Source organism: Pelodiscus sinensis, chromosome 6, assembly GCF_052426305.1.
Source record: "Pelodiscus sinensis isolate ZL-2025 chromosome 6, ASM5242630v1, whole genome shotgun sequence".
NCBI lineage: Eukaryota > Metazoa > Chordata > Testudines > Trionychidae > Pelodiscus > Pelodiscus sinensis.
In genome coordinates this window covers 72,064,722-72,088,487 of record NC_143057.1, presented here as the reverse complement: position 1 = coordinate 72,088,487, position 23,766 = coordinate 72,064,722, and the positions used below count along the sequence as shown (strand labels likewise).

General features: G+C 40.9%; 1 protein-coding gene across 12 annotated transcripts in view; it reads left to right on the top strand.

Annotated features, from left to right (window-relative positions):
* The window catches only part of RHOBTB3 (Rho related BTB domain containing 3), a 139,067-nt gene that overhangs the window by 104,612 nt on the left and 10,689 nt on the right, over positions 1-23,766 (top strand). For 10 of the 12 annotated variants that reach the window (XM_075932113.2, XM_014571319.4, XM_075932112.2 and 7 more), the window contains 5 exons: positions 3,098-3,249; positions 10,176-10,287; positions 11,561-11,926; positions 16,551-16,663; positions 20,426-20,546. In XM_075932113.2, coding sequence (XP_075788228.2) covers positions 3,098-3,249; positions 10,176-10,287; positions 11,561-11,926; positions 16,551-16,663; positions 20,426-20,546 — 864 coding nt within the window. Of the gene's footprint in view, positions 1-3,097; positions 3,250-10,175; positions 10,288-11,560; positions 11,927-14,682; positions 14,770-16,550; positions 16,664-20,425; positions 20,547-23,766 lie in introns of all 12 variants that reach the window. The other 2 variants (XM_089779318.1, XM_006118670.5) reach the window with 2 other exon arrangements.

Below are 23,766 nucleotides of genomic sequence, written 5' to 3'. Positions count from 1 at the left end.
TTTCAGGACTTACTATTGTTCATACAGACCGGCCCATATGTAACTGCAAAACAATGTCTACAATTACTGGGACACATGGCAGCTGCCCCATTTTGTTACCATATGCATGACTGCACATGAGATCAATACAGGCCTGGCTGAGAGAGGTGTACAGACCACTTACTCATCTCTTAGTGATGCCAGACACATAAAATCCACACTAACATGGTGGAAGAATCACCTCAATGTTTGGAAGGGGGTACCATTTCAACGCCCACCCACAACGATTACAGTTACAATGGACGCATCACTAATAGGATAGGGAGCTCACCTAGATGAAAATGTAGTGCAGGGTCAATGGCTCAGAGATGAGTCCAACAACCACATAAATGTATTGGAACTGAGAGCACTCTGCAACACGTGCATCCATTTCCAGTCTATATAATACAGAACAAAACAGTACACGTGTTAACAGACAATGATGTACTACATCAATCGCCGGGGGGAGTGCAATCGTACAAACTGTGCCATTCCTATGGATGGCAGTCCAAGCCCTGGAAGCTGGAGCCGAGTGGCAGTGAGGCTGATGGAGACACAGCCACGGGGAGGCAGAGCGTCCTGGAAGGCTGTGTCAGGGACCTTTCCTGATTCAATAAATTCCCTCTTTCCGGACGGATCAGCTTCCGAGGATGCCAGACAAGGGAGGTCCAACATGTACAAGGTACCATCACACACAGCAAAATCATGAGTCACTATACACACTTGCACAGAGAAGTAAAAAGGACATAAAGGTAATGCTCCCCCTTGCTCATTTGCATATTGCACCTCGTGTCACATTGGAGGAGACAGAACAACCTCCATGGGGCTGCTGTTTGTCACATGAATAGTTGGAATCAGTAATTTTGATGGGGTGAGAGACATGCTTTCAAAAACTGCTGTTTCACAAACAGATGTTTGTCATGTGGTTCGATTTATTTTAGATCCAAGAGAAACCAGTACACTCCAGGGATACTTAACCACTTTCTTATTTATTGCAAGCTTTGAGCAGTTGTTTAAGTTTTTACAAGCCTTAAAAACAATTACTATACAATTTAAACCATAAATGCTACAAATTCTAAAGCAGATACAGCGCAAAGCAATGAAAAAGCAATTAATAGAAGATGTACTATAATACAATAATAAAGCCTAGTTCACTTACACTTCACCTGTATGCTACTTACAGTACCAGGTGGGAGGTCATGGTTCCTTTCATTCCCACACATTGGAACACTATGCAGTGGGTTGCCGGCGTGAAGAGCCTATTTACTTCTAGTTATATCGAGTAGAACCTCGATATAATGGGTCAATCCTGCCCATTCTCTCCCTCGATTGTTCTTACTAAGCCCCTTTTATAGCAAAGTGAGACTTGGTCATTCTAATATTTACCAATTGATTATGTATTGTGTAAGATACCTAAACACTCAATGGTCTATTTGGAGTACATCCTACTTAGGATGTTGCTGCTATGTGCATAGTTATCAGTTGCATGGCTGCATCTGTAATTTTTGCTTATCAGTTATCAGAAACAGAAGTACCAGTACAAGGGTGCTTGTCATGTGTTCTCGATGTGATGTCACTGTACCATGCTTAATCTGCATTGTTATTCAAAACATTCCTGCCTCCCAGACCTTATCTATGTGCACCAGACTTGAGCCAGGCCTGAGTCTGGCTTTTTAGGGATCCGCACTGTGGTCAAGGCAAGGCCATTCAGGCTCTTCTAACAATGTTGATCCAGTAATAGATATTATGTCCCTCACCTTGTTTCTCTAATACCTTGGGACCAAAATGGCTACAATAACACTGCATGCACCAGTATTACTTAGTTCTTTGATTTGTTGCTTACTCTGTATTAACTTTAAGAAAGATGTGAACAGATTGGAGAAAGTTGAGAGGATCAACAAATAAAAAGTGACTTATGAGAAAAGATTGAAATAACTGGGTGTGTTGAATCTAGAGAAGAGAATGTTGACGAGGGTCATAATAAGCAGTCTTCATCTGTATAAAAGACTTCTCTAAAGAGGATGGCAATTGATGATTTTCCATGCCCAGTAAGGATAGGACCAAAGAAGTAATCATCTTAGTTTGCCGTAAAGGTGACCTCAGATTAATGTTAGGAAAAACTTTCTAATACCCCTTGGGGGAATTCTGCACTAAAAATTAAATTCTACACACCCTGTCTTAAAATTCTGCAGATTTTATTTGTCAAAATAACAATTATGCTAGTTTCCATTAATGGTAATTTATTGAAATTAATAATAAATTAAAATACGTATCAGTAAGCATATCTGTAATATTATACACACAAATTCCCCCAGGAGTAGAGAGTTAAAGTAACCCCTCAGTTAAATGACAACCGAGTTCCTGTTTCTCTGGCCCTCTCTTCCCCAGAGCCTAACCAGAGGGTCAGGCACCCACAGCCTGTCAATTTCAGAGCCCAGGGTCCCACAGAGTAGATGCTTGCACCCCTACCCTCCAGTGTTCTCTGTGGCTCAGACACCCACACGCTGCATCCCTCAGAGCCCAGGGATCAAAAGGAAGACATTGTGGGCTGTTGGTCCCCAGCTTGCAGAGATTACTTTATGCCTCTGCCTCCTTCCTTTAACATGCAGGAAACCACAGTTGCCAAGAATCCCCTAGCTCCCTCCCCTTGCATGTATCAGTTGGGTTCTGCCAGGCCCACCAGTCCCTACTGGCAGCCAGCAACACTGCAGTCAGTTTGTCAGATAGAGGAAATTCTATATGCTCAACATTAATTTTTGCAAAATTTTGCATAGCATAGTGGTACAGAATTCACTGAAGAGTTAAACTAAGCATTGGAACAGGTTGCATGGTCAGTTGCAGAATTCTTGTCATTGGAGGCTTTTAAGAACAGATTAGTTGAACACCTATCAAGTGTGATCTAGATATACTTACTCCTGTCTCAGCAAGGAGTCTGGACTAGATAATTTCTTGAGATAATTTCCATTCCTGCATTCTATGATTCTGTGATATAATGTATTTCTTTGCTAGTATTTTCAGGCTATCATGTAGTGGACTATTTAATTAAAATGTCTCTCATAAATCTCTTGGTTTTTTTCAGAAGTACCTTGTACTTGTCCACTGTGCACTTCAGACAGAGGAAGCTGTGTTACTGCTTCTGAAGGGATTCAACTTGCTAGAGAACTAGGAGCTACTTACCTTGAATTGCACAGTCTCAGTGATTTCTATGTAGGAAAATATTTTGGAGGAGTGGTAAGTAAGAAACTGTACTAAGCAGAGCATAAACAGAATCTGTTTTAAAATCTGCTCTCTCTCTCTAAATTAAGGATGTTAGCATATAGTCATTTAAATGCTTAGACTTATCAGTTAATCTAAACAGCGTGCAACCTCCTCTTCCTCCTCCCCACCTTGCTTCCTCTGTATCAGAGACAACAAAGGAGGAGGAGGGGTATTGGCTCCTGTGGAGCCACCTGGTCCCCACTCCCTGCTGCCTTTATTAAGGGGGCTGGTGAGAATTGATATACACAGGGAGCTGGCTCCATGAAGCTGCCAGCCTCTCCACCACGACCCCCTGTTGCATCCCACAGAGCACTGGCTCCACGGAGTGGTCCCTCCCCCCACAAGGCGGGGGCAGGCAGGATACCAGCGCAGTCTCTGTCTGTGGACAGGGGCTGCTGCTGTGGAGCAATCTCTTGTCTACAGTGGACCCGTACTCACTGTGGACAGGGCCTGCTGCTGCCACTGTGTCAGCATGGGATGGAAGGGGGCTCTCCAGGGAGTATTTTAGTAATCACGTAACTGCTAAAAATTGTTGTTGTTACACAATTACTAAAATACACTATATCTAATATCCCTATTCTAAATCCAAATTTTGGCTTTAATTTAAAACAGTGTACCATATAAATGAGAATTGGATAACTGGGACAATGACTCTACAGCTTATCTACGTTAAACTTTTTCCTCTAAAATTTTCCATTGGTGATGCATCTTCCCCTGTTATAGCAACATTGAGAGTGCTAGAACACTATCTGTTGCAAAGAAATTCAGGAAGTTGTATGACAAAGTCAAGGGATGGCTCTTTTCCTAGTTATATAATTTGCTGTCCTATCACTTTAGTGAGATGCTCCAAATTTCTCAAACTGCTTTGTGATATTTTGTGTTAACTGCTGTCTTGGACTATGCATGAGTTGCACTGGTACTAAAGGTGCCTTAAAACTGTTTTTGCAGTTGGGCTTGTACCAGTATATTTAGGTTAAACATATTTCTTTGAGTGATTTACCTGTGGATGCTCTGCTGTAGGCAAGGCAGTGTCCCCCTGTGTCTGGGATCAGAGATCTCCAGCAGGGCTGGTTGGACTGCATATGCGCACCTCGCTATCTCACACCATGAAAATCATGTCTACTGGTGTGGTTCAACCACCTCCCAGTTGCTTCTTAATTACCTTTGGTTTGGAATGGAATTCGAGTTGTTATTGCTTTACCTGTTAGTTTTAGTGTGGCTTGGTAGTTGTAACTTTATTTCTCCCTTTAAAAAATTGTTTTTCTTCCTCTTATCTTTGTATTAGCTCATAGCTTAGGATTTCATTTTCCTGCTTCCTGTCCTTTCCAATTGGGAAGCTCTCTCCTTCATCCGTATGCTCAGATCTACTGAGTTTGAGGTGTGTTTCCTGCCAGGAGGCCTTCCTGGTAAGCGATGGTCACCCAGAGTGCATCCACTGCCTGGGAGAGGGTCACAGCCCACAGCTTACCCTTGCCACTACCTGACAACTAGGGCCCAGAAAGACCAGCTGCAACTTCTAATGAAGAGATCATTGTGTACAGCATTGCACACTAGCCCAGAAACCACAAAAGACCTGCCTGAGTCATCAGTACTCAGATCTGAGATCCCTTCACCTCTATCTTTTTCCCCAGAGCATGCAACTGGCTCCTTCTGGCATCATTCACCATCACCAATACTGACAAAGGCTAAAAGCACTCTCTGGCACTGAGCAATAAGGCCCAGGGGTCTATCAAATAGAGGCAGCAAGGGAAGAGGAAAGAAGAGGGGGAACTTCAAAACAGCAGCCAGGCCCTGGGCTCAATGCGGTGTTGCTGCTTTGAAAAGCCATGTGCAGTCCGGGCCAGCTGGGGTGTTCTCAGACTCCCTGCGACATTTCAAAGTGGCAGTGCCATGTGGAGCTGGGGATCAGCTGAGGACTCCCCATCTGACCCTGGGCTCTGTGCAGCGCTGCTGCTTTGAAATGCCGTGAGGAGTCTGGGTGTGGGTAGATATAGGGCTGTTGCAAAACTGCGAAGGCGCCCTATCGACTAATTGAATAGTCGATGCAAAATGCATTGACTATTCAATTAATTACCCAATGCTTAACATCCTTAATTTTAATATATGGGAGTCTTAGGAATTCCAAGATTCCCTTCCTTAGCGTCAGGCTCAAGCGTTTGGCATCCTAGTGGAACAAGGTACCATGGAAGCCAGAGTTCCCTGTAAATGGCATGGGATGTGGTGAACTTGGCAGCAAGGATGGTTGCATCCTCTGTGATTACGTGATGCTGTTCCTGGCTTGAGGTAGTTGGCCTCTCCCAGGAGATGCATGCCTTGATTCAGGATCTTACCTCCCACAGAGTGGGGCTGTTCTCTGACCAGACCACATTAGGCTACACAAGTTGAAGGATACTAAGAGCACCGTTGGTTCGTTGGGTGCGCACATCCTGCAGTTGTCTAGAAAGTTGTTCCTACCTCTCATACCATCAAGACCTTGGCCAGTATATCAAGGAACTGCAAAATGAAGGGACACTAGGTCCTGGGTTACGTTGGACCCTTGGGTTCTGGTCATAGTTGTTTGTGGCTACACCCTACAGTTAGTAGATATCCCTCCTATCCACCCTCCTCCTTCCCCGTCTCTCTTCAGGGACCCCTGTCATGAGCAATTCCTGGTTCAGGAAGCCAACAGTCTTCTGTAGTTTGGGGCTGTGGACATTGTTACTTAGAAGGAAGAAAATTCTATTTCCGGTATTTCTTAATCCTGAAGGCCAGGGGGGCCTCAGACCAGTTCTGGACCTGTGTGGCCTCAACAAACTTTTCAGGTAGTTGAAGTTCTGCATGGTCTCTCTGGCTGTAATTATCTCTTCTCTGGATCCAGGGGACTGGAATGCCACTCTTGACTTAGAGGATGCTTACTTTAGTGTCTCCATTTCCCAGGTGCAGATGCTTCCTGTGTTTCATAGTGGCTGGGCACCATTTACGGTTCATGATGCTACTGTTTGGGCTGCTCTTGGCCCTCAGGGCCTGGCACAAGTAGCAGCTTGTGTTGGGGGTCCAGATTTTGCCATATCTCGATGACTGGCTCAGCAAGGGCAGGTTTCAGGAACAGATGCAGAGAAATCTCGATCTGGTGCAGGGAAACTGTGCCTGTTAGGAGTGTTCCCTCTAATTTTTCTGTCCGTGTGCAGAAAAAAAATGCCGTATGTGCATTGAGGCATGTGCAGATGTGTGCTTTGCTAATAAGCTGGATGGTATTAAAATCTCTCCTGGGTGGCTGCCCAAGCACTCAACAGGGAACACTGCCAGTTAACATGGACCTTTTTCTGTGTTTATTAACACTGGTGTAGCAAACAGAGTGGTTCTTGATTCCAGACTTTGTACTATTCTGTTTTTAGAAAAGGTCACAGTAGTAGTTCAGTGGTTTAAAACACTATCCTGGATGTAGTCATAAGATGTCCATTATAGATAGATATGACTGTTGTTTGAGATCTCTCTCAGAACTTACTGGTTAAGCAATTTATTTTCAGGTTCTGTGGCAAGCTGCTAGGCTTCAGGATGAGCAACATAAACTTCTCTTGATCACATAAAGCTTCTGCTAAATAGCTGAGATAGGAATGTTAGCATATAATCGAGTAATTGATGAGCCTAGGCATATCAGTTAATCCTATCCATGACATGCACTTCTACCCTCTTGCTGCCTCTGTATGGGAGTGGGAACTGGTGTCAGTGAGGAGCTGGCTTAAAGTAGGCTCCCCACAAGCACCGAATCCCCTGTCTTCCTCCTTTTTCCCCCATCCCCTCTGTGTTGCTGCTGCCTCTGATAGAGGCAGCAGTCTGATGGCTGGCAGGAGAACGGGGGCAGGAGGGAGTCAATAATCGCAGGGAGTCAGCTTTCAAGCCAGCTCCCGGCATGTATTGGGTCCTGTGGACCACTTCCCACCGCACACTGCTTTCTGTGATAGAAGCAGCTGCACAGGGTGGCAGGAGGCTCCCCGGGAGTGGTGCCGGAGCGCACTAGCTGCGAGCCCTGCCTCTGGGGACTATCAAATATTTGTGTAACCAATAATATTTTATGCAGTTGCACAGCTATTCAGTTACATAATATCTAAAATTCCTAAGCTGAGATGGCTTCTGAGCATAAGTCCTTCAGTAGTTCAGTACTTGTAACCCAATTGAGTCTTCATTTGGGTATCACAATATGCTTCAGGGAAGCTTCTTGGGCATTGTTAGAGTGGCCAGCTGTTCTCTCCAGCTTAGTCAGCGGGACATGCCAAAGCTTTGGTACAATTACAACAAAGGTTATACTTAATCCCAAATTTAAATTTGAAGGACTTCGGTCTAGGGAGGTGATCTACCTCTGGGAGAGTCCTTACATCTCCAGTGACAGTACCTTATCTGTTTTTATTTTCTTTCTTTGCAAAAATTTTTCTGATTTACTTCAGCTTCAACAGCACTGGTGATAATGGGGACAGACCTCTGCCCCGAGCTACAGTTAAGCTCGTATAGCCTTGAAGAACACGTTTCATTACATAGCTTTAGCTTTGTAACATTTTCCATGCCTCTTTGCTGGATGAAGCACTGATCTAGAGACAACTTTGAACTTTCAGAGCTTTTAGTGAGTGGTAGGTACATTGATGCCAATACCTATATTCCTCTTTTTGGTGCTCTTGATTTATTTAGAAATACTTCAGTATTTATACCAGTGCCGTTGTCGCCTCCATGTTTGTCCCAATGGGGTCAACGCTTTTTGGCTTTAATGTCTTTTGTGCTGTTACAGTTTACTTTAAAGTATAGCCTGGATTGTATTTCCATCTACATTCATATTTTTCCACTTCTTCAGTTTGGAGTACAGGCAGTCCCCGACTTACGCGGATCCGACTTACGTCGGATCTGCACTTACGAATGGGGCTTTCTCGCCCCGGAGGTCGAGGTGGCGGATTGCTACCTGCGAGCTCCGGGGCGAGAAAGCTCCGTTCGTAAGCTGCTCCGGTGCCCCTGGTCTGCTAGAGCAAAGCCTCAGAAGCGCGGGGAACCGCCGCTGCTGCCGCTTCAGTCCCAGTGCCTGTGATCTGCTGGGGACCGTCCCCAGCAGACCACAGGCACCGGGACTGAAGCCGCAGCCTCGGCGGGGTCCCGCGCCTCTGAGGCTTTGCCAGAGTAAAGCCTCAGAGGCGCGGCACCCCGCTGCAGCTCTGCTCCCTGTGTCCCTGGTCTGCTGGGAGGGGGGGGGAGCGCAGCTAGTGTGCCCCCCCCCCCCAGCAGACCAGGCTTTTGTTTTGGACCCTGGAGCAGAGCAGCTGGGGCGCTGCCGATTGGTCCTGCAGCGCCACTCTGGGCACTACTGGACCAACCCGGCAGCACCCCAGCTGCTCTGCCCCAGGTCCTGATTCAGCCGCTGCTGGTCAGTTTCAGCAGCGGCTGAATCAGGACGCCTGGGGCAGAGCAGATGGGGTGCTGCTGGGTTGGTTCAGTAGCACCGAGGAGCGGCGCTACTGGAGCAACCCAGCAGCACCCCAGCAGCTCTGCCCCAGGCGTCCCCAAGTCAGCTTCTGCTGAAACTGACCAGCGCTGACTACAGGAAGCCCGAGGCCGAGTTGCTCTGCCCCGGGCTTCCTGGAATCAGCTGCTGATCAGTTTCAGCAGCAGCTGACGTGGGGACGCCTGGGGTTCTTAAGTTGATTCTGTATGTAAGTCAGAACTGGCGGTCAGTTTCAGCAGCGGCTGAATCTGGACGCCAGTTCCGACTTACATACAGATTCAACTTAAGAACAAACCTATAGTCCCTATCTTGTACGTAACCCGGGGACTGCCTGTACCACCTTCTTAAAACATGTAGAAAAAGTTTCCATTTCTTTCTGATGTATGACACGATGAAGCATGTCTATTTTTCCTCCTCTAGTGCTTTTCCTTGTGTTTTGTTATAGGAATAATTCAGAAGTAATGGGATTGCTCCCTTTCCCTTAAAGACTGATTGATTGTGGTATTTTCACTGATTGAGAGAATGCAAGCCCCAGACTTGACTCTGTTGTAGAACTGTCATTTGTCTGCTGTCTACATTATTCAGATTTCTAAACTTCAACCTAGTTGTGGTAAAGTTAGTGTTTCGGAGGCTTACTGGGGGTCTGGTTTCATTCTCATAATTTTCATCTAATTTGCATGACATTTAGACTACCTTTATTTGTGACATTGGCTTCAACATGGGAGGAAACTGTATAAGATTAAGTGATCCTGTATACCTGCCTTTTCCTATTCATTTGTAAGTAATGACCTTCACTATCACCTTTCTTTCTGTCCTTTGATCCCTTAGTTCTTTATTTACACTTCTTATTTACGTTATCTTAAGACTTTTGCAAAAGTGATAATTTTACTGTATGTACCATTCCTGTTAGTGTTACATTTTTATCTTCTGCTTTTAGAAAATCAAGCCATAATCTTATTTAAATATATTCTTTATATGTTGACGATATAATAAAACCGTTCATAAAAGTTTCACATTCTACAGTGCTGCTGAATAATTGTTAGTAACAAAGTCTTATAGTGTTTACCATTATTTCTGGGACATGCAACTGATTATCTGTTTTTACACCCACTTTTCCTTCTTCCAAGTCCTATAGAAGTATCTTTTGTGGCTGATGTATTGAATTCTTTTCTAATAGCACAGCTGTAGTTTCTGTTTTAATTGTCTGGCCCAGAGAACGAACAACTAAACTTTGAATTGATAATCTTTTTAATTAAGTTCTTTATCACAATTAATTTTACTTGATTACTCATGTAAAATTTGAGTATTCTGTCAAGATGGTATAGCTACTCACACTGATATCAGTTCAGTTCTGCATACAAACTGGGAAAAATAAGGATGTTGGTGTTTAACTCTTAAATAACTTTATTTGTAGTTCTTAAAAATTCATCTCATATTTTAGTTGGAGTATTTTATGATCCAAAGCTTGAATCAGAAGTCCTCTGAAAAAATGAAGAAAAGAAAAAAAAGCCACAAGTGCCACGGAGTTATCCCGCCTCAGCTTGAACAGCCAGGTGCTTACAATACAAGGGTTTTTTTCAGTGTAATATTGATCAGGGTCATTATTTAAAAACCTGTTTTATAAATTATCCATTACCAAGACCTATTGTGATTTTTTTTTTTAAATCTCTGAATGGATTACATAATCATTTAAGGGAAGACTTCATGAATTTTGGGGATTTTATAAATATGTGTGGGAAGATGTGATGAGTGATAATTTAAAATGTGTAGTGTCTTGTATAAAAATCTGGGGTTGTACTCATAAGTGAGATCAACATATGTAACATTTAGTGAAATTGTGAATGAATTCTGTACAAGAAGATGAGAGGATAGTAGTAACACAAAGTAAAGGGAGATGTTGGGAAGAAAGTGAAAGGCTAAAAGTTGGGTTGTCTTTTTTTAATACAGGTTTCAGAAGTTTTAACATATTTGATTTTATAGTACATTTGTTTAAAAATAGTTAACTTAATTACAAATGTAAGTGCATATGAATGGCCACCATGAGTCAGACTTGTGTTTAATATATTTTGTTCTTATAAATGCCCAATATTGGAATGTAGCCCAGACTCTGGGGCCCAGTTCTGCGCTTAGTTCAAGCCAACAGCGGTATTCCCATGGATTTAAATGAGAAGAGAACTAACCACACGTTACCTTGCAAACATTGTTATGATGATAAACCTCTTAGAAATTATCACCAATTGCAAAATATATACTGTATTTATATATATATATATATATATATATATATATATATATATATATATATATATATATATACCATATTTATTGCAGCTGTGTGAGGAATGGGCAGAAGCCAGTGCTCGTGGGGAGCTGCCTTTCTCTGCTTGTAAAATGTATAACTACAGAAAATGTCAACAGTTACACATTTATATCAACACATTTTAACATCCCTAGTAAAATGTACACATTCATAGTTTTTTGAAGCCCTTTTTTATATAAATGCCATGTGAGATTACTTGAAAGATTAGATATGCATATAATAATTTTTGAGATTTTATAAAATGGTTGGAACAGTTTTACTAAATGGTTCTAATATCATTTATCTACTAATCTCACTCAAGGTGAATGAGACTGGATTTGTTCTCATGGTGAAGCAGATTTATAGTTTTTAAGAGAAATTTTTGAGGGTAATTAAGAAAACACTCTTATGTCCCCATTTGATCCAGTTTCTGAGAATAAAGATGCTTTTGTTTGCATGGCAACTAATAGGAGTTTAGAGTTGCAAAACAGTTCATTCATCATATTTTTAATATCTCACTTTTATAGAAAAAATGCCCATCTTAAAAGGTGAAGCCTCGCATTATAACTCCGATTTACGTAACTTGCTGCTCTGCTGCCAGTGTGTGGACGTGGTATTTTACTCAGAAGATTTAAAAGAAGTAGTAGAAGCACACAAGATTGTTTTATGCTCTGTAAGCCATGTCTTCATGTTACTTTTCAATGTGAAGAGTCCAGCTGATATTCAGGATTCCTCTATCATAAGAACTGCACAGACTCTCTTTGCAGTGAACAGTGAGGCTGTGTTTCCAGTTTCTAACAGAGATTCATCATGTGGTCCACCGATCAGAGTCATTGTTAAAGACTCTTTCTTCTGTTTTTGTTTGTCAGACATTCTGCACTTCATTTATTCAGGTATCCTGTCAGAATGATTCCAGCTGTTTACTATCTTTTACAGAACAAACATATTGCTATGAAGTGTATATATTACCTTATTAAAGTATATTCTTCTACTAGGATTAAATCAATTTGATTAAAATAGTTCATCTCCATAAGCCATTATTTGGAACAGCTTCTACAAGGAAATGGATCTCAACCTTAAAATTATTGCTTTTAGCACTATAAATTCCATAATCTCTGCATCTAGTGAACCAGAAGTTTCTAAAGTTGAAATAATTTCACTCCAGAATTCTATAGAGCTAACACATCTTCCATAAGAGTATGTCTACATTGCATTCCTCTTTCAAGAGAGGAATGCAAATACAGACTAACAAAATTGCAAATGTAATGTGGATTTGAATTTCCCATGCTTCATTTGTATAATCGCGCCCGGGCGCTATTTCGAAATACCCTATTTCGAAAAAAAATGCTGTGTACACGTTATTTCGAAAGAAAGCCCTTCTTTTGAAATAACCCTTAAACCTCATTTTATAAGGAGTGTTTCTTTTTTTGAAAGAGGGTATTTCGAAATAGCGCCCGGACGCGATTATGCAAATGAAGCACTGGAAATTCAAATCCACGCTTCATTTTCAATTTTGTTCATCTGCATTTACATTCCTCTCTTGAAAGAGGAATGCAGTGTAGACATATCCGAAGTGAGTAACAGATAAAGATGAATGTAATGCCAAATGTCACCTGGCCAAAAATAGCTTTTCAATTAGAGAATTTCAGAAGAAAATATACCTGCTAAAACATTGTTGACAGTGGTATATTAAAGGGAATGTACATACTTAGAGTAAAAAATACTAGATGCTCTCTCTTTCTGATGATCTGCTACTAAAATGGGGAACAACATCTGATTTGTGAGAGCAAAGGACTGGGAGTCATGTGGTGTGCTCTGTTTTCAATCCTGCCATTGATTCATTGTGTAACCTTGGGCGAGTCATGTAACCTCAATTTCCCTTTTGGTTAAAATGCTGTTAATGATATTTTCTGACTCGGTAAAGCACTTTGTGATACTCAGTTAAAAGACACAAGTGTAAAGTTATTAAAGAACACTAAATAAGCTAGCAACTCTCTTGTTTGAACAGCTGATTACTTTTGTATTGATGTGATTTCTAGAGTATTACAAATGACATCCCACTAATGAAAACTGTAAGGTATTTGTGGGAAGTAGTAGTTCTCTAAATAATGCGTCATGTTCAATGTAGAGATGTTAGTAAGTAGTCGACTATCCAATAAGCATAAGCTTATCAGGTAGTTGACTTAGAGTATTGACTACTTGCTTCCTGCCCCTATGAGAGGCAGAATTGGGAGGGGAACCAGGTGCTGGTGCTGGGGGGAGGTGGCTTAAAAGCCAGTTCTCCCCAGCACTGTCTCCACAGTGCCACCTCCGCCCCTCCCCAACCCTGCTGTCTCTAATAGGTGAAAGGGGGGAGGTAGGGGAAGGTGCTGCAAAGCAGCCTTCTCCCACGGTGGGCCAAGGCTTGCCGTGGGCAGGGGCTGGTCAAGCAGCAGCCCCTATCTATGGGGGTCCCAGCAGGGAGCTGAGTCCCACCATTGTTGGGGTTGCTGCCGCCAAGCAGCCCCTGTTTACGCCGGCCCAGGCTGGCCATGCACAGGGGCTGCTCAGGCAGCAGCTCCCTCTTCCACTGCTCCAAAACTTCACGGGAGGGGGGGAGGAGGAGGAGGAGGATGCCACTGATCCACTGAGTAGCAGCTTAAGTAGGGCTTCAGAAGGAAAACCACTGCTAGTCCCATGTATCTTAGATGAGTGGCTGGATCAGTCTTTTCTAGGAGAAGCAGCACTTGAGTGAACTACTTCTCTATGGGTCTTTTATTCCTGCCTTTTTGTTCAAGCAGTTCTTTGGAAATGCTTATCTTTTCAGCATCTTTGGACTGATGGGTGGGCAGCTTTTTAAACAGGCAGAGGATTGTGGAAATGCAGATGGAGGAAAGGGGGGAGATTGTGAAGGTAGGGAGAAGTAGAGCAGGAAGAAAAGGAAAAGAGATTAAGGAGATCCTTCCTCTGAATTATAATACCAAAAAAAAAAGGGGGAATCTTCACAAAAATTTGCCACTTTAAAAGTCTTCATAATCATAGATGCCATAGAGGGCATGGCTCTTTATAATCCGTATAAACACTAAACATCAAATTATCAGATCATGCTGTTTTGTTCATCTGGTTACCAAGTACCCTAAATATAAGTATTGAGTAAATACCGTTTGTTTGGTGTACTCTTTTGTGTATTTGGGTGCAGATTTTTAGTAAAATAAGTTTTTGGATTCTTTGCATATGGAAGGTAATACCTATACACCAGAAAACCACAGCATCTGAGGCCATTAGCAATACCATTCTGGGTTTATCTTTGGAGACAGCTAAAATTATCTGTCATAAAGCAGACCATCCAGAAGATCTTTCTTTGCTCCTTTAGAATGTGAAAGGCTTCTTGCTTGTAGGAGGGATGAGCAGCACTGGGAATACCTATCTTTTTGGAATTTGGTGTTTTCTGGTTACACTTATTTTCTTATTAGCAGTGAAGACTGTAATTAGTTATTTAGTTTATTTTTTCTGTCTATTCATTTATGTATTTTTCCTTCTTCAGTTTATTCATAAATAGACTTATTCCTTTGAGACCCATGAAACCAGCAGAACAGATAGAGTAATACTGTTCTTTTTATAGTTCCATATCTTTTGAGTCATGATAGTTTGCTTGCTTTCTCCAAAATAGAGTTGCCATATGTGGAGAGCTTAACATATGACACTGATCCAGAATATCTAAAGGGAGCAGGTTTTTGGATTGTCTTCTTTTTGCGGGGTTGGGGTGGGAAGGTGTTACATAGTAGCTTTTTTGAATTATAACTACATGTTAAACTTTTTTCTTCAGATGACCATTAGGAGCACTTGTATTACAAAACAACAGCACTCAGATGCTAATGGATTCCCATATTCAGCAAGTTGTTCAATACCATTTCTAAGAGTCCATTTGCCCTTTATGATGATTGATTTGGATGGAATCAGAGTTCACTTCTAAAAACAGAGTAGCTGTGGAATGTTTAATCTTGCTTTTCTGTAGTCTTTGGAGAAGCAGAATTTTTCTCTCATATCAGCCATACTAGGAGAGCATTTCTAGGAGAGCAGCTACTGAACAACTGGAGCTTATGTAAAAATTATAATAACCTGAGACAATTGTGATTTATTTTCCTTTTGAAGAGTAGTTTCCAACTTTCGATACAAGTATATATGGAGGATATTTATGGATACTTTAGTATGAAGTTCCTGACTTGTAGGCTTTCACTAGGGAAGATTTTACTTGTTTGTTTTTTTTAAACTTGAATTTTTTTATACTTTTGTTTCAGTTATTATTTGTTTTCTTTTAGTCTAGCTCCTTCTACTTGAGGTTTTTTTAAATTAATATTTGGGATGTTGTTGTTTGTTTCATTGGTGGTTAATTGAGATATCAAATATAATTTCAATCCAGAATTAGAACGAGAAGTTGGTTTTTAAAAAGATCTTGAAACACAAATATCTTCCACAATGGATAACTAATTTTAGAAAGCTTTTTTTAAAAAAAACAAAAATCATTGCAGTATCCTATGATATAAGGAACAGAGAGCCATACGCTAAAGAACACCTAAATTTTACATTGGTGGGCTCTTACATATTAGAAAGTAAGTATAGTACAAAACTCTAAATAGATAAGGATTTTCAAAAATTTTCCAAAGTGTAGAACAAATTTTAATAGAAAAGTTGTTTCTCATTCACATTTGTGCAGATTACCTGCTCTTTAATTTAGCAATAGTTCTGTAAAATTACAGCAATTGCTTCCTTTTATGGAAAAGTAATATTAGGGGAAAAAAGCAGTTTTGGTCCTCTTAATGTAAAAGGAAGGAGCCAACACTATGGTATCAGCCAACTCTTTGCAGGTTGCCACTGGTTCATGGACAGTAGTTTGAGAGGCTTGGTATTAGAAAAAATAACAGGGAAAACAGAAAATGAAAATTTTAAATTGATTTTGCTAAAAATACCCTACCCCTTTTCTGTTTCACCTCATGTGGAAATTTCTTCAATCAGCTGATCCTTAAGCTTTAGCAAAATAGGCATTGTTCAAAACGTCAAATGACTGATATATTAGGAGAAACTAACATAGTTAAGTGTCCAATTCTGTGTTCAACATCTTTCCTGAAATTGCCTATACAGAGTATATACAGAACTGAGAGTTAAGTTTGTCTTGAGTTTTTTGAAGCAGTCTTAAGAGGGTTAGACATTTATCCTTGACATTCACCTGTCTAAATCGCCTAACCTTTGAGACACTAAATCAAGACTTGCTGGCTTGATCTTGCAAAATCCTGATAGTAAACATTACATCAGTGCTTTGGGTTGACCATTGTAGAATTATAATTTGTGCCTTCTAGGGTACAAACTTGATGAAAATATCTAACAAGTGCTGTAAGATTTTTTTTCCTATAAAACTGGACTGTTGTGTTTGGACATTGTCTTTTATCTGTCTGCAAAGTCCCGTGCATGTTCATGTATTCATAATAATATGGATCAGAAAGCTATTCCATGCTTTAAGCATATTACTTGGTTTTGTTTTAGGTGCTTTCCAATGGGAATTGTTGGAAGAAGATATAAAAAAGAAGTTGAAAGACACAGGAGAAGTTGAGCTTGTGCTTGAGAAGGTTAAATGTGTCCTGAAAACTCCAGGAAAGGTCAAAATTGCCATTATTTTCTTTTGTAATTATTTTTAATATAGAATAATTGGACTCATGAAAAATAACTCTTCATAATGATCTTTGTTGTTAAGAAGCATTGTGGTTTATGGAATATTGTCTTCTATCAACTGTTCTTTTAAAAAATAACTTAGATTTGTGCAGTGTTATAGCCATGTTGATTCTAGAGAAACAAGGACAAGGTAGCAAATTTTATTGGACCAACTTCTTATGGGAGGTGCTCTCAAAAGTTTGTCCAATAAAAGATGTGACCTCATTCACCTTGTCTCTGTAATAATATAGATGCACTTCCTAAGCACAATGCAGGTTGAACCTCTCTAGTCCAACACCCTCAGGACTCGACCGGTGCCAAATCGGAGAATTTGCCAAACCAGGGGAGATCAATATTGTTTAGCAGCATTACCAACACTTCCACTGATGAGTGAGGTCTTAGAGGACATTTAGGGGTAAATTAGAGCTAAATAACAGCACAGAACTCTGAGAGCCAGGACTAGTGGCTATAAACAAACTTTATGGGACTGCAGGAAACTTGTTCACACGCACGTTAAGTGGACATCTCATTAACTAAAATCATGCCAGACCACAGATGTTACTAAACTAGAGAGGTTCAACCTTATATTAATGTAAATTTGATCAGTGAAGTTTGCATAACAGTAGGTTACTTAAAAGATTAACATTACTTTCTCCATCATAGTCCGCCTACTGAACAGTAGTTCAAATGAAATACAGGGTGTCTCAGGAAAGTTTACCTTTATGTGTATATGCCAGAAGTTCTCTCTCTCTCCAAGAAATCAGGAGATGATTTCTTTAAGTATGTTTTGTGAAGTAAATATCTATGTATTAATTATATTTGAACCAAAGTTATTTCACTATGAAATGTAGTTTATATTTAAAATTTACCCAATCTTGTTTGGGTTATAACTCAATATTTGTATTTTTGGAAAATAAATGTAAATGCTTCATTTGAATCATTGCTCTGGGATGGGGCTAAGGGATTCATTATGCAGTCTACCCTGGGGTGAGAGAACTACCGCAGTCCTCTCTTACTGCAGCAGCTTGGGTCCAGGTGAGAGGCGCCTCTTCTTGGCTGCTGCAGCTCCAGTGGGTACAGCCTGGGAAGTGTAGCTTTCCCCTCACTCCCTGATGAAGGGAACAGCCAGCAATGTTCCCACATCCATCAGAAGGGGTGGGGGAGCTTCAGATTCCCTCGTGGCCTTCCAAAAGAGTGCATGGGGTGTGCAAGGCTGGGAGCTAGGGCAGTAACAGGCAGGGGTGAGGGGAGGCAAGCCCAACCAGCCCATTTCTTCTGCTTGGTGAGTCTGATTCTTTGCAGTGTAGTTTTATGAGAAACAGTCCCATTCCAGGCACATCCCATTTTCCTGGCACAAGAAAACCCTTACCTTGCTGTAAGTTATGATAAGAGGAAGCTGTATAATGAATTTGGTGGTCCTAGCTCTTACTGTTTGAGTTCTTGAACAGACAGACTCTCAAATTTTGTAGCAGATGTATTAAAATACATCGTGTTCTAATTTGAAATGGCTTCAGGGGGTAGCTGAGTTAGTCTGTACAGGATAAACTTAAAAAACAACAAATGGCCTGGTAGCACTTTATAGACTCACAAAACATGTAGGTGGTATCATGAGCTTTCATGGACACAGCCACTTCTTCAGATGACCGGAGTTTTGGTTTCTGAACCTTAAGTGTTGACTTGCTTAGCACTGTCAAACTTTTCTTCACAGTTATGAGGCTGTCAAACTTTTCTTCACAGTTATGAGGCTGTCAAACTTTTCTTCACAGTTATGAGGCTAACAGCATACCTTTTTTAAAATTAAATTTTAGCTCTCACAAGCGTTTGATTTCCTTATTGGGGCTTTAAGAAATACACTAATAAAGTCTCAATACAATTGCAAGAGTTGGCAACAATGCAACTGAAAGATGAAGGGTACTTGGAAAGGCATCCTGCTTTTATAGCATTCCTCTTAAATGGGAGCTTTTATATTTCTCCTGCTTCTCTGAATGGCAGATGATGAAAAGGGAGGGCCATAAAAGAGAAAGAAGACTCTTATTGAAAAGATAATCTTTTAAACTAGTGTTCCCTCTGGTCTTTCTTGCTGCCCTGGATATATACATCAAGCGTTTTCTTGTAAAATTAAAAATTGTTACATAAATTAGATCAGATTTTAAATATCAGTTGAGCCCTGTTTAAAAATCATTATTAAAATAATATTGGTGATTTTGCTGAATGAAGTTTAATTAATTTGATTTTCCTTTTTAATTTCTCATATTGAACTTCAGTTACACATTTTTAACTTTAGGTAAAGTTTCTAAATTCACAAAAATTATTGAAAATAGTAATTGAAATAAAAGTGAAAGAATTAGTTTTGAGGAAGGATTTGAAGAAAGTAAGAATACTTGGCTTTGGTTTAGATTACCAACTTAAAACAGCATAACTATGTCATTTGTATGTGGAAAATCCATTTCCCTGAGTGATGCAATTATACCGACCTAACTTCTGATGTACATGGTGCTGTATTGACTGAAGAGTTTCTCCCTTGGAGGTAGCTGCTACCTCTGAGAGGTGGAGTATTTGATAATGGGAGAAGTTCTCCAGTTAGTATAGGTAGTGCCTTCGCTAATGTTTACAGTAGCACATCTGCAGCTGTGCTGCAAAAGTTTTATAAGCATAGAGAAGCCCTTGGTTTGCAAGAAAACTGTCGTTTCAGATGTAGGCAGTAGTGTATTTGAAAATCCCCCACAAAGGTGCAAGTAGGAGTAGGAGACAAAGAAAATGACATGAGGAATGATCTGACCATAGGCTGACATGTGATGTTAGAAATAGGAGCTTTAACAATAACAATGAGCAATTCCAGCTTTTCAAAGGAAGAGACAAGGAACTTGAGAAGAGTAAAGATATGGCTGAAATGGTAAAAATATATTTATAACTCTCTTAGGGTACGTCTACACTTGCACCCTAGTTCAAACTAGGGATGCAAATGTAGGAGACCGAAATTGCTAATGAAGCAGGGATTTAAATATCCCGCACTTCATTAGCATGATCTCGCCAGTGTGTTACTCTACTCAACAGCTGTTTTGAAAGTGAAAGTGTGCTCTGGGATGCGTTAGTTCGAACCAAACCCCATGCTTCGAACTAACATTAGTCCTCAAAAAATGAGGAGTAACATTAGTTTAAACTAAGGGGTTTGGTTTGAACTAACGCGTCCCGGCGTGCACTTTCATTTTTGAAACAGCTGTTGAGCAGAGTAACACGCCGGCGAGATCATGCTAATGAAGTGCGGGATATTTAAATCCCTGCTTCATTAGCAATTTCGGTCTCCTACATTTGCATCCCTAGTTTGAACTAGGGTGCAAGTGTAGACGTACCCTTATGTAGCATAGGTCAGAGATGGAGAGACCATAGGGAAGATTTTAGTGGTCCAAATGAGAGAGAGCAATGTTATGAAACAGGTTCTGATAATGGTGATGTAGAGGAAGAGTCAGATTTTAGAAATGTTACAGTGGAAGCAGTAGGCTTTGTCAAGATTTTTGCATTTGAGCAAAAAAGAAAAAAGATGCCAGGGTCTTGAAGGTTATAAATGTGAGAGATGGAGAGGCTAGTGGAGTTGTGAACAGTGATGGCAAAAGAATTGGGAGGAAAGAGGAAAATCTTTCATTTCATTTCACTGTAGAACCAACATTTATGTACAACTAGTCAGCAATTATACATGCCACTCTCTCTTGCAGGCAACTAGTTCAAAGAATTGCAGATCTCATCAGACGGCAAGACCCTTGCAATTGTGTAATACTTCTCTCAAGCTTTTTTTTAACACACCTGTATTAGCAGATGTCATCTTCCAAGTACAAGGTACAGTGTCTTGTTCTCCCCTCCCCCCCTTTAATAACCTAAATATTTTGTAGGCTGAGTAATATTTTCTGATAATCTATTCAGAATGAGATTGTGAAAAGAAAATGCCTTCTTGATTTTTAGTTTGTGGTGGTGTTACAGCTGTGTTTGTCCTAGGGTTTTAGCGAGACAAAGTTGGTAAGGTAATATTTTTCTTTGAACCAAATTCTATTTGTGAAAGAGACAAGATTTCAAGCTCTTCTGCTCTGGGAAAGGTTCTCTGGTTGCATTTACTTTTAAAATGCTACAATGAGACAACTGTTCCATCTTGTATTTAGCTCTGATACTATGAATAATTCCTCATTTAACACTAGAGATGCATTTCTGAAAATGTTCATGTTAAGTGAAAACGTGTTATGCGGGGTCAATTTTCCCATTGAAAATAATGGAAATGGTGGGGGTTGCATTTGCGGCTCCAGCTTGCACTTGTTAGCAGCTGGGACTGGGACACAAGGTTGGGGGAGAAAGAGGTCTGGGGAAGTGTTTGTCTCTGGGGAAGGGGAGGACAGGAAAGCGGGCTTGCAGCCGGCGGCTGGGTTTCCCCAGCTGGCCAGTCACGGGCAGCTGCGTGGGGCGTCCCCTGCCTCCCTGCAAAGCGGCAGAGGTTTGCTGCTCGCAGCGCCATTCCCCGGTTGACCCCCTCTGGCTGGATGCAAGGCATCTGGCCAGAGGGGGTCACCAGGTAACGGTGCTGCGAGCAGCAAACCTCTGCCACTTTGCAGGGAGGCAGGGGAAGCCTTGCGCAGCTGCTGGCCACCGGCCAGCCCTAGGGGAAATCGTGTTATTGCAGGGACTGGGTCGTGATGTTTGAAAAATTTCCCCCCAAAAAATCATGCTATCGCAAAAATGTGTTAAGCAAGGAATTACTGTATAGCCAAATTTTGAATTTAACCTCCAGAGTGTGTGTGTGTGTGTGTGTGTGTGTGTGTGTGTGTGTGTGTGTGTGTGTGTGTGTGTGTGTGTGTGTGTGTGTGTGTGTGTGTGTGTGGTTTTTTGAAGGTTTTGTGCAGGTTTCCTTTGAGGATGAAGACTGAGAGGTCAGATATGGAGTGATCATTTTGTGAGAAGTGGTAGAGTGCAGTATGTTGTGTTGTCTTTTATAATTTTTCTGTGTAAGTTCATTTGAGAGTACAGTGATTGTCTGGTTTTACCTACATAATTGTTTTTGGGAAATGAGTGCATAAATGAAGTACACCATATGTTGTTGTAGTTTTGTGTAGGATCCACGGTCACCATATCATTTACCAATAAACTTCCACAGAAGAAATAGATTTTTCTGAAAGCCAGTTATTAACTTATGTAGCCTAGATGTACAGAAACTTCTAGAGAGGGAGGGTAAAGTCTGTTTTATAGCCTTAGTTACATGTGTTTTTAGCTTATGCAATTCAGGCTCATGGCTTTAGCCTCCAGGGCCCCAGGTTCAGTCCTACCTACTGACAACCCTGTCCCTTGGCTTTGTACTTATTAAAAAACCCATCCAAATACTTTAAAATAAGATAAAGCCCAGTTCAGGTATAATTTTTCACATACCAATCTAGACGCATTTCATTCACTACTTTTGACAAACTTTACTCCATTATGAATAAGTCCCATACTCCATCAACAGGTAATACTATACAAACGACATTACTCACAATTGCCCTAGGACTCAAAATTTGAACTAAATAATACCTCATGCTTTTTAATATGGAAAATACATCATACAGTTCTTTCACTCTTTCTGTCTAGCAGATATGTTCCGTGATGTTGCTGAAGTTGGGATTAAGGTTTTGCTTTATAGTGAGGGGTGTGCTGTTTTGTATTGTGTTGTGGTGTCTATTCTAAGTGTAATTTTTAATAGACTTTTTTCCTTTTGTGCATCATACAGACCTTGAAGAGGAAGAACAAATTTAAATTGTAAAAAGTGTTAGTTCAAAAGAATTTGTGTAATTTTGTTCTGGTACTTTTAATAGTGAATACTTAAGAAATTTAAAATATTTAATATTTTTGATTGCTATTGAAATGACTGTGAAGACTATAGGCTAGCTCCTCTACTCACCAGCTTTGTTTTGTGCAACCTTGATGCCAAGTGAGGGAAATCTGACATGGAGTAATGCAGCCAGTTTTTAGTCCTTTCCAGTTACTGAAGTAGCCCAGAGAGTTTTCTTCTCTGACTTAATACAAGAGAGGGATGTGAATGGTTAACTGTACAAAACACCGTACTGCACCCTATCACTTCTCACAAAAGATCACTGCATATCTGATTTCTCAGTCTTCATCCTCAAAGGAAACTTTTAACAGGTGAGACCTGCTGGTTCCAGTTAACTCATTGGGGGCTGAAGCAGCTCCCCGCCCACTGCAGACAGGGGGCTGCTTCAGCCTTGTGAGGCTGGGTGTGCTTTAATCATCTGGAGCAGCCTATGTCCGTGGTGGCCCCAGCCAGGGCACGCCACACGCAGATATGCTCCAGCCAGCCAGAGCAGCCTCTGTCTGTGGCAGGGGGAGGAGGGCTGGAGCTCCAGCCCGTGCCCCTTTAATCTCTTTAAACATTGTGTTTAACTGATTAATCAATTAAATGGGATTTTACATTCCTAATAAGAGAATCTTTAATATAACCAAATAGATTAAAATAAGAACATAAAAATGGCCATACTGGGTCATACCCATGGTCCATCTAGGCCAGTCTCCTGTCTGATGATAGTGGCCAATACCAGATGCCCCAGAGGGAGAGAACACAACAGGTAATCCTCATGTGTTGCCGAAATCCAGAGAAACAGAGGCTAGGGACACCATTCCTACCCATCCTGGCTAATAGCCATCGATGGACCTAGCCTCCATTAATCTATCTAGCTCTTTTTTTTTTGAACCCTGTTAAAGTTATTGGACAGGATGTTACTTGTTGATTGAGCAGGATTGTTTATGAAGATTTGTACGTTTTCCTTCACAGAAGTCCCCAAAGGGACCAAAACACTGTATCTGTTTTCTCAGGATCTCTGAAGAATATGTGTATGTACCACAAAAATAATGATGTATTTTGGATAATTTTCACAAGAACTAAATGCACTATCCACTAAGTGGGTGCATGGTAAAAAAAAATTATATATCTTGTGTGTTGTTTCAAATGAGTATCAAACAAGATACTTCTCTGAACACCAGCCGTTTTCCTGACTTGATCACTCCTATCCCTACCTGAAAAACAAAA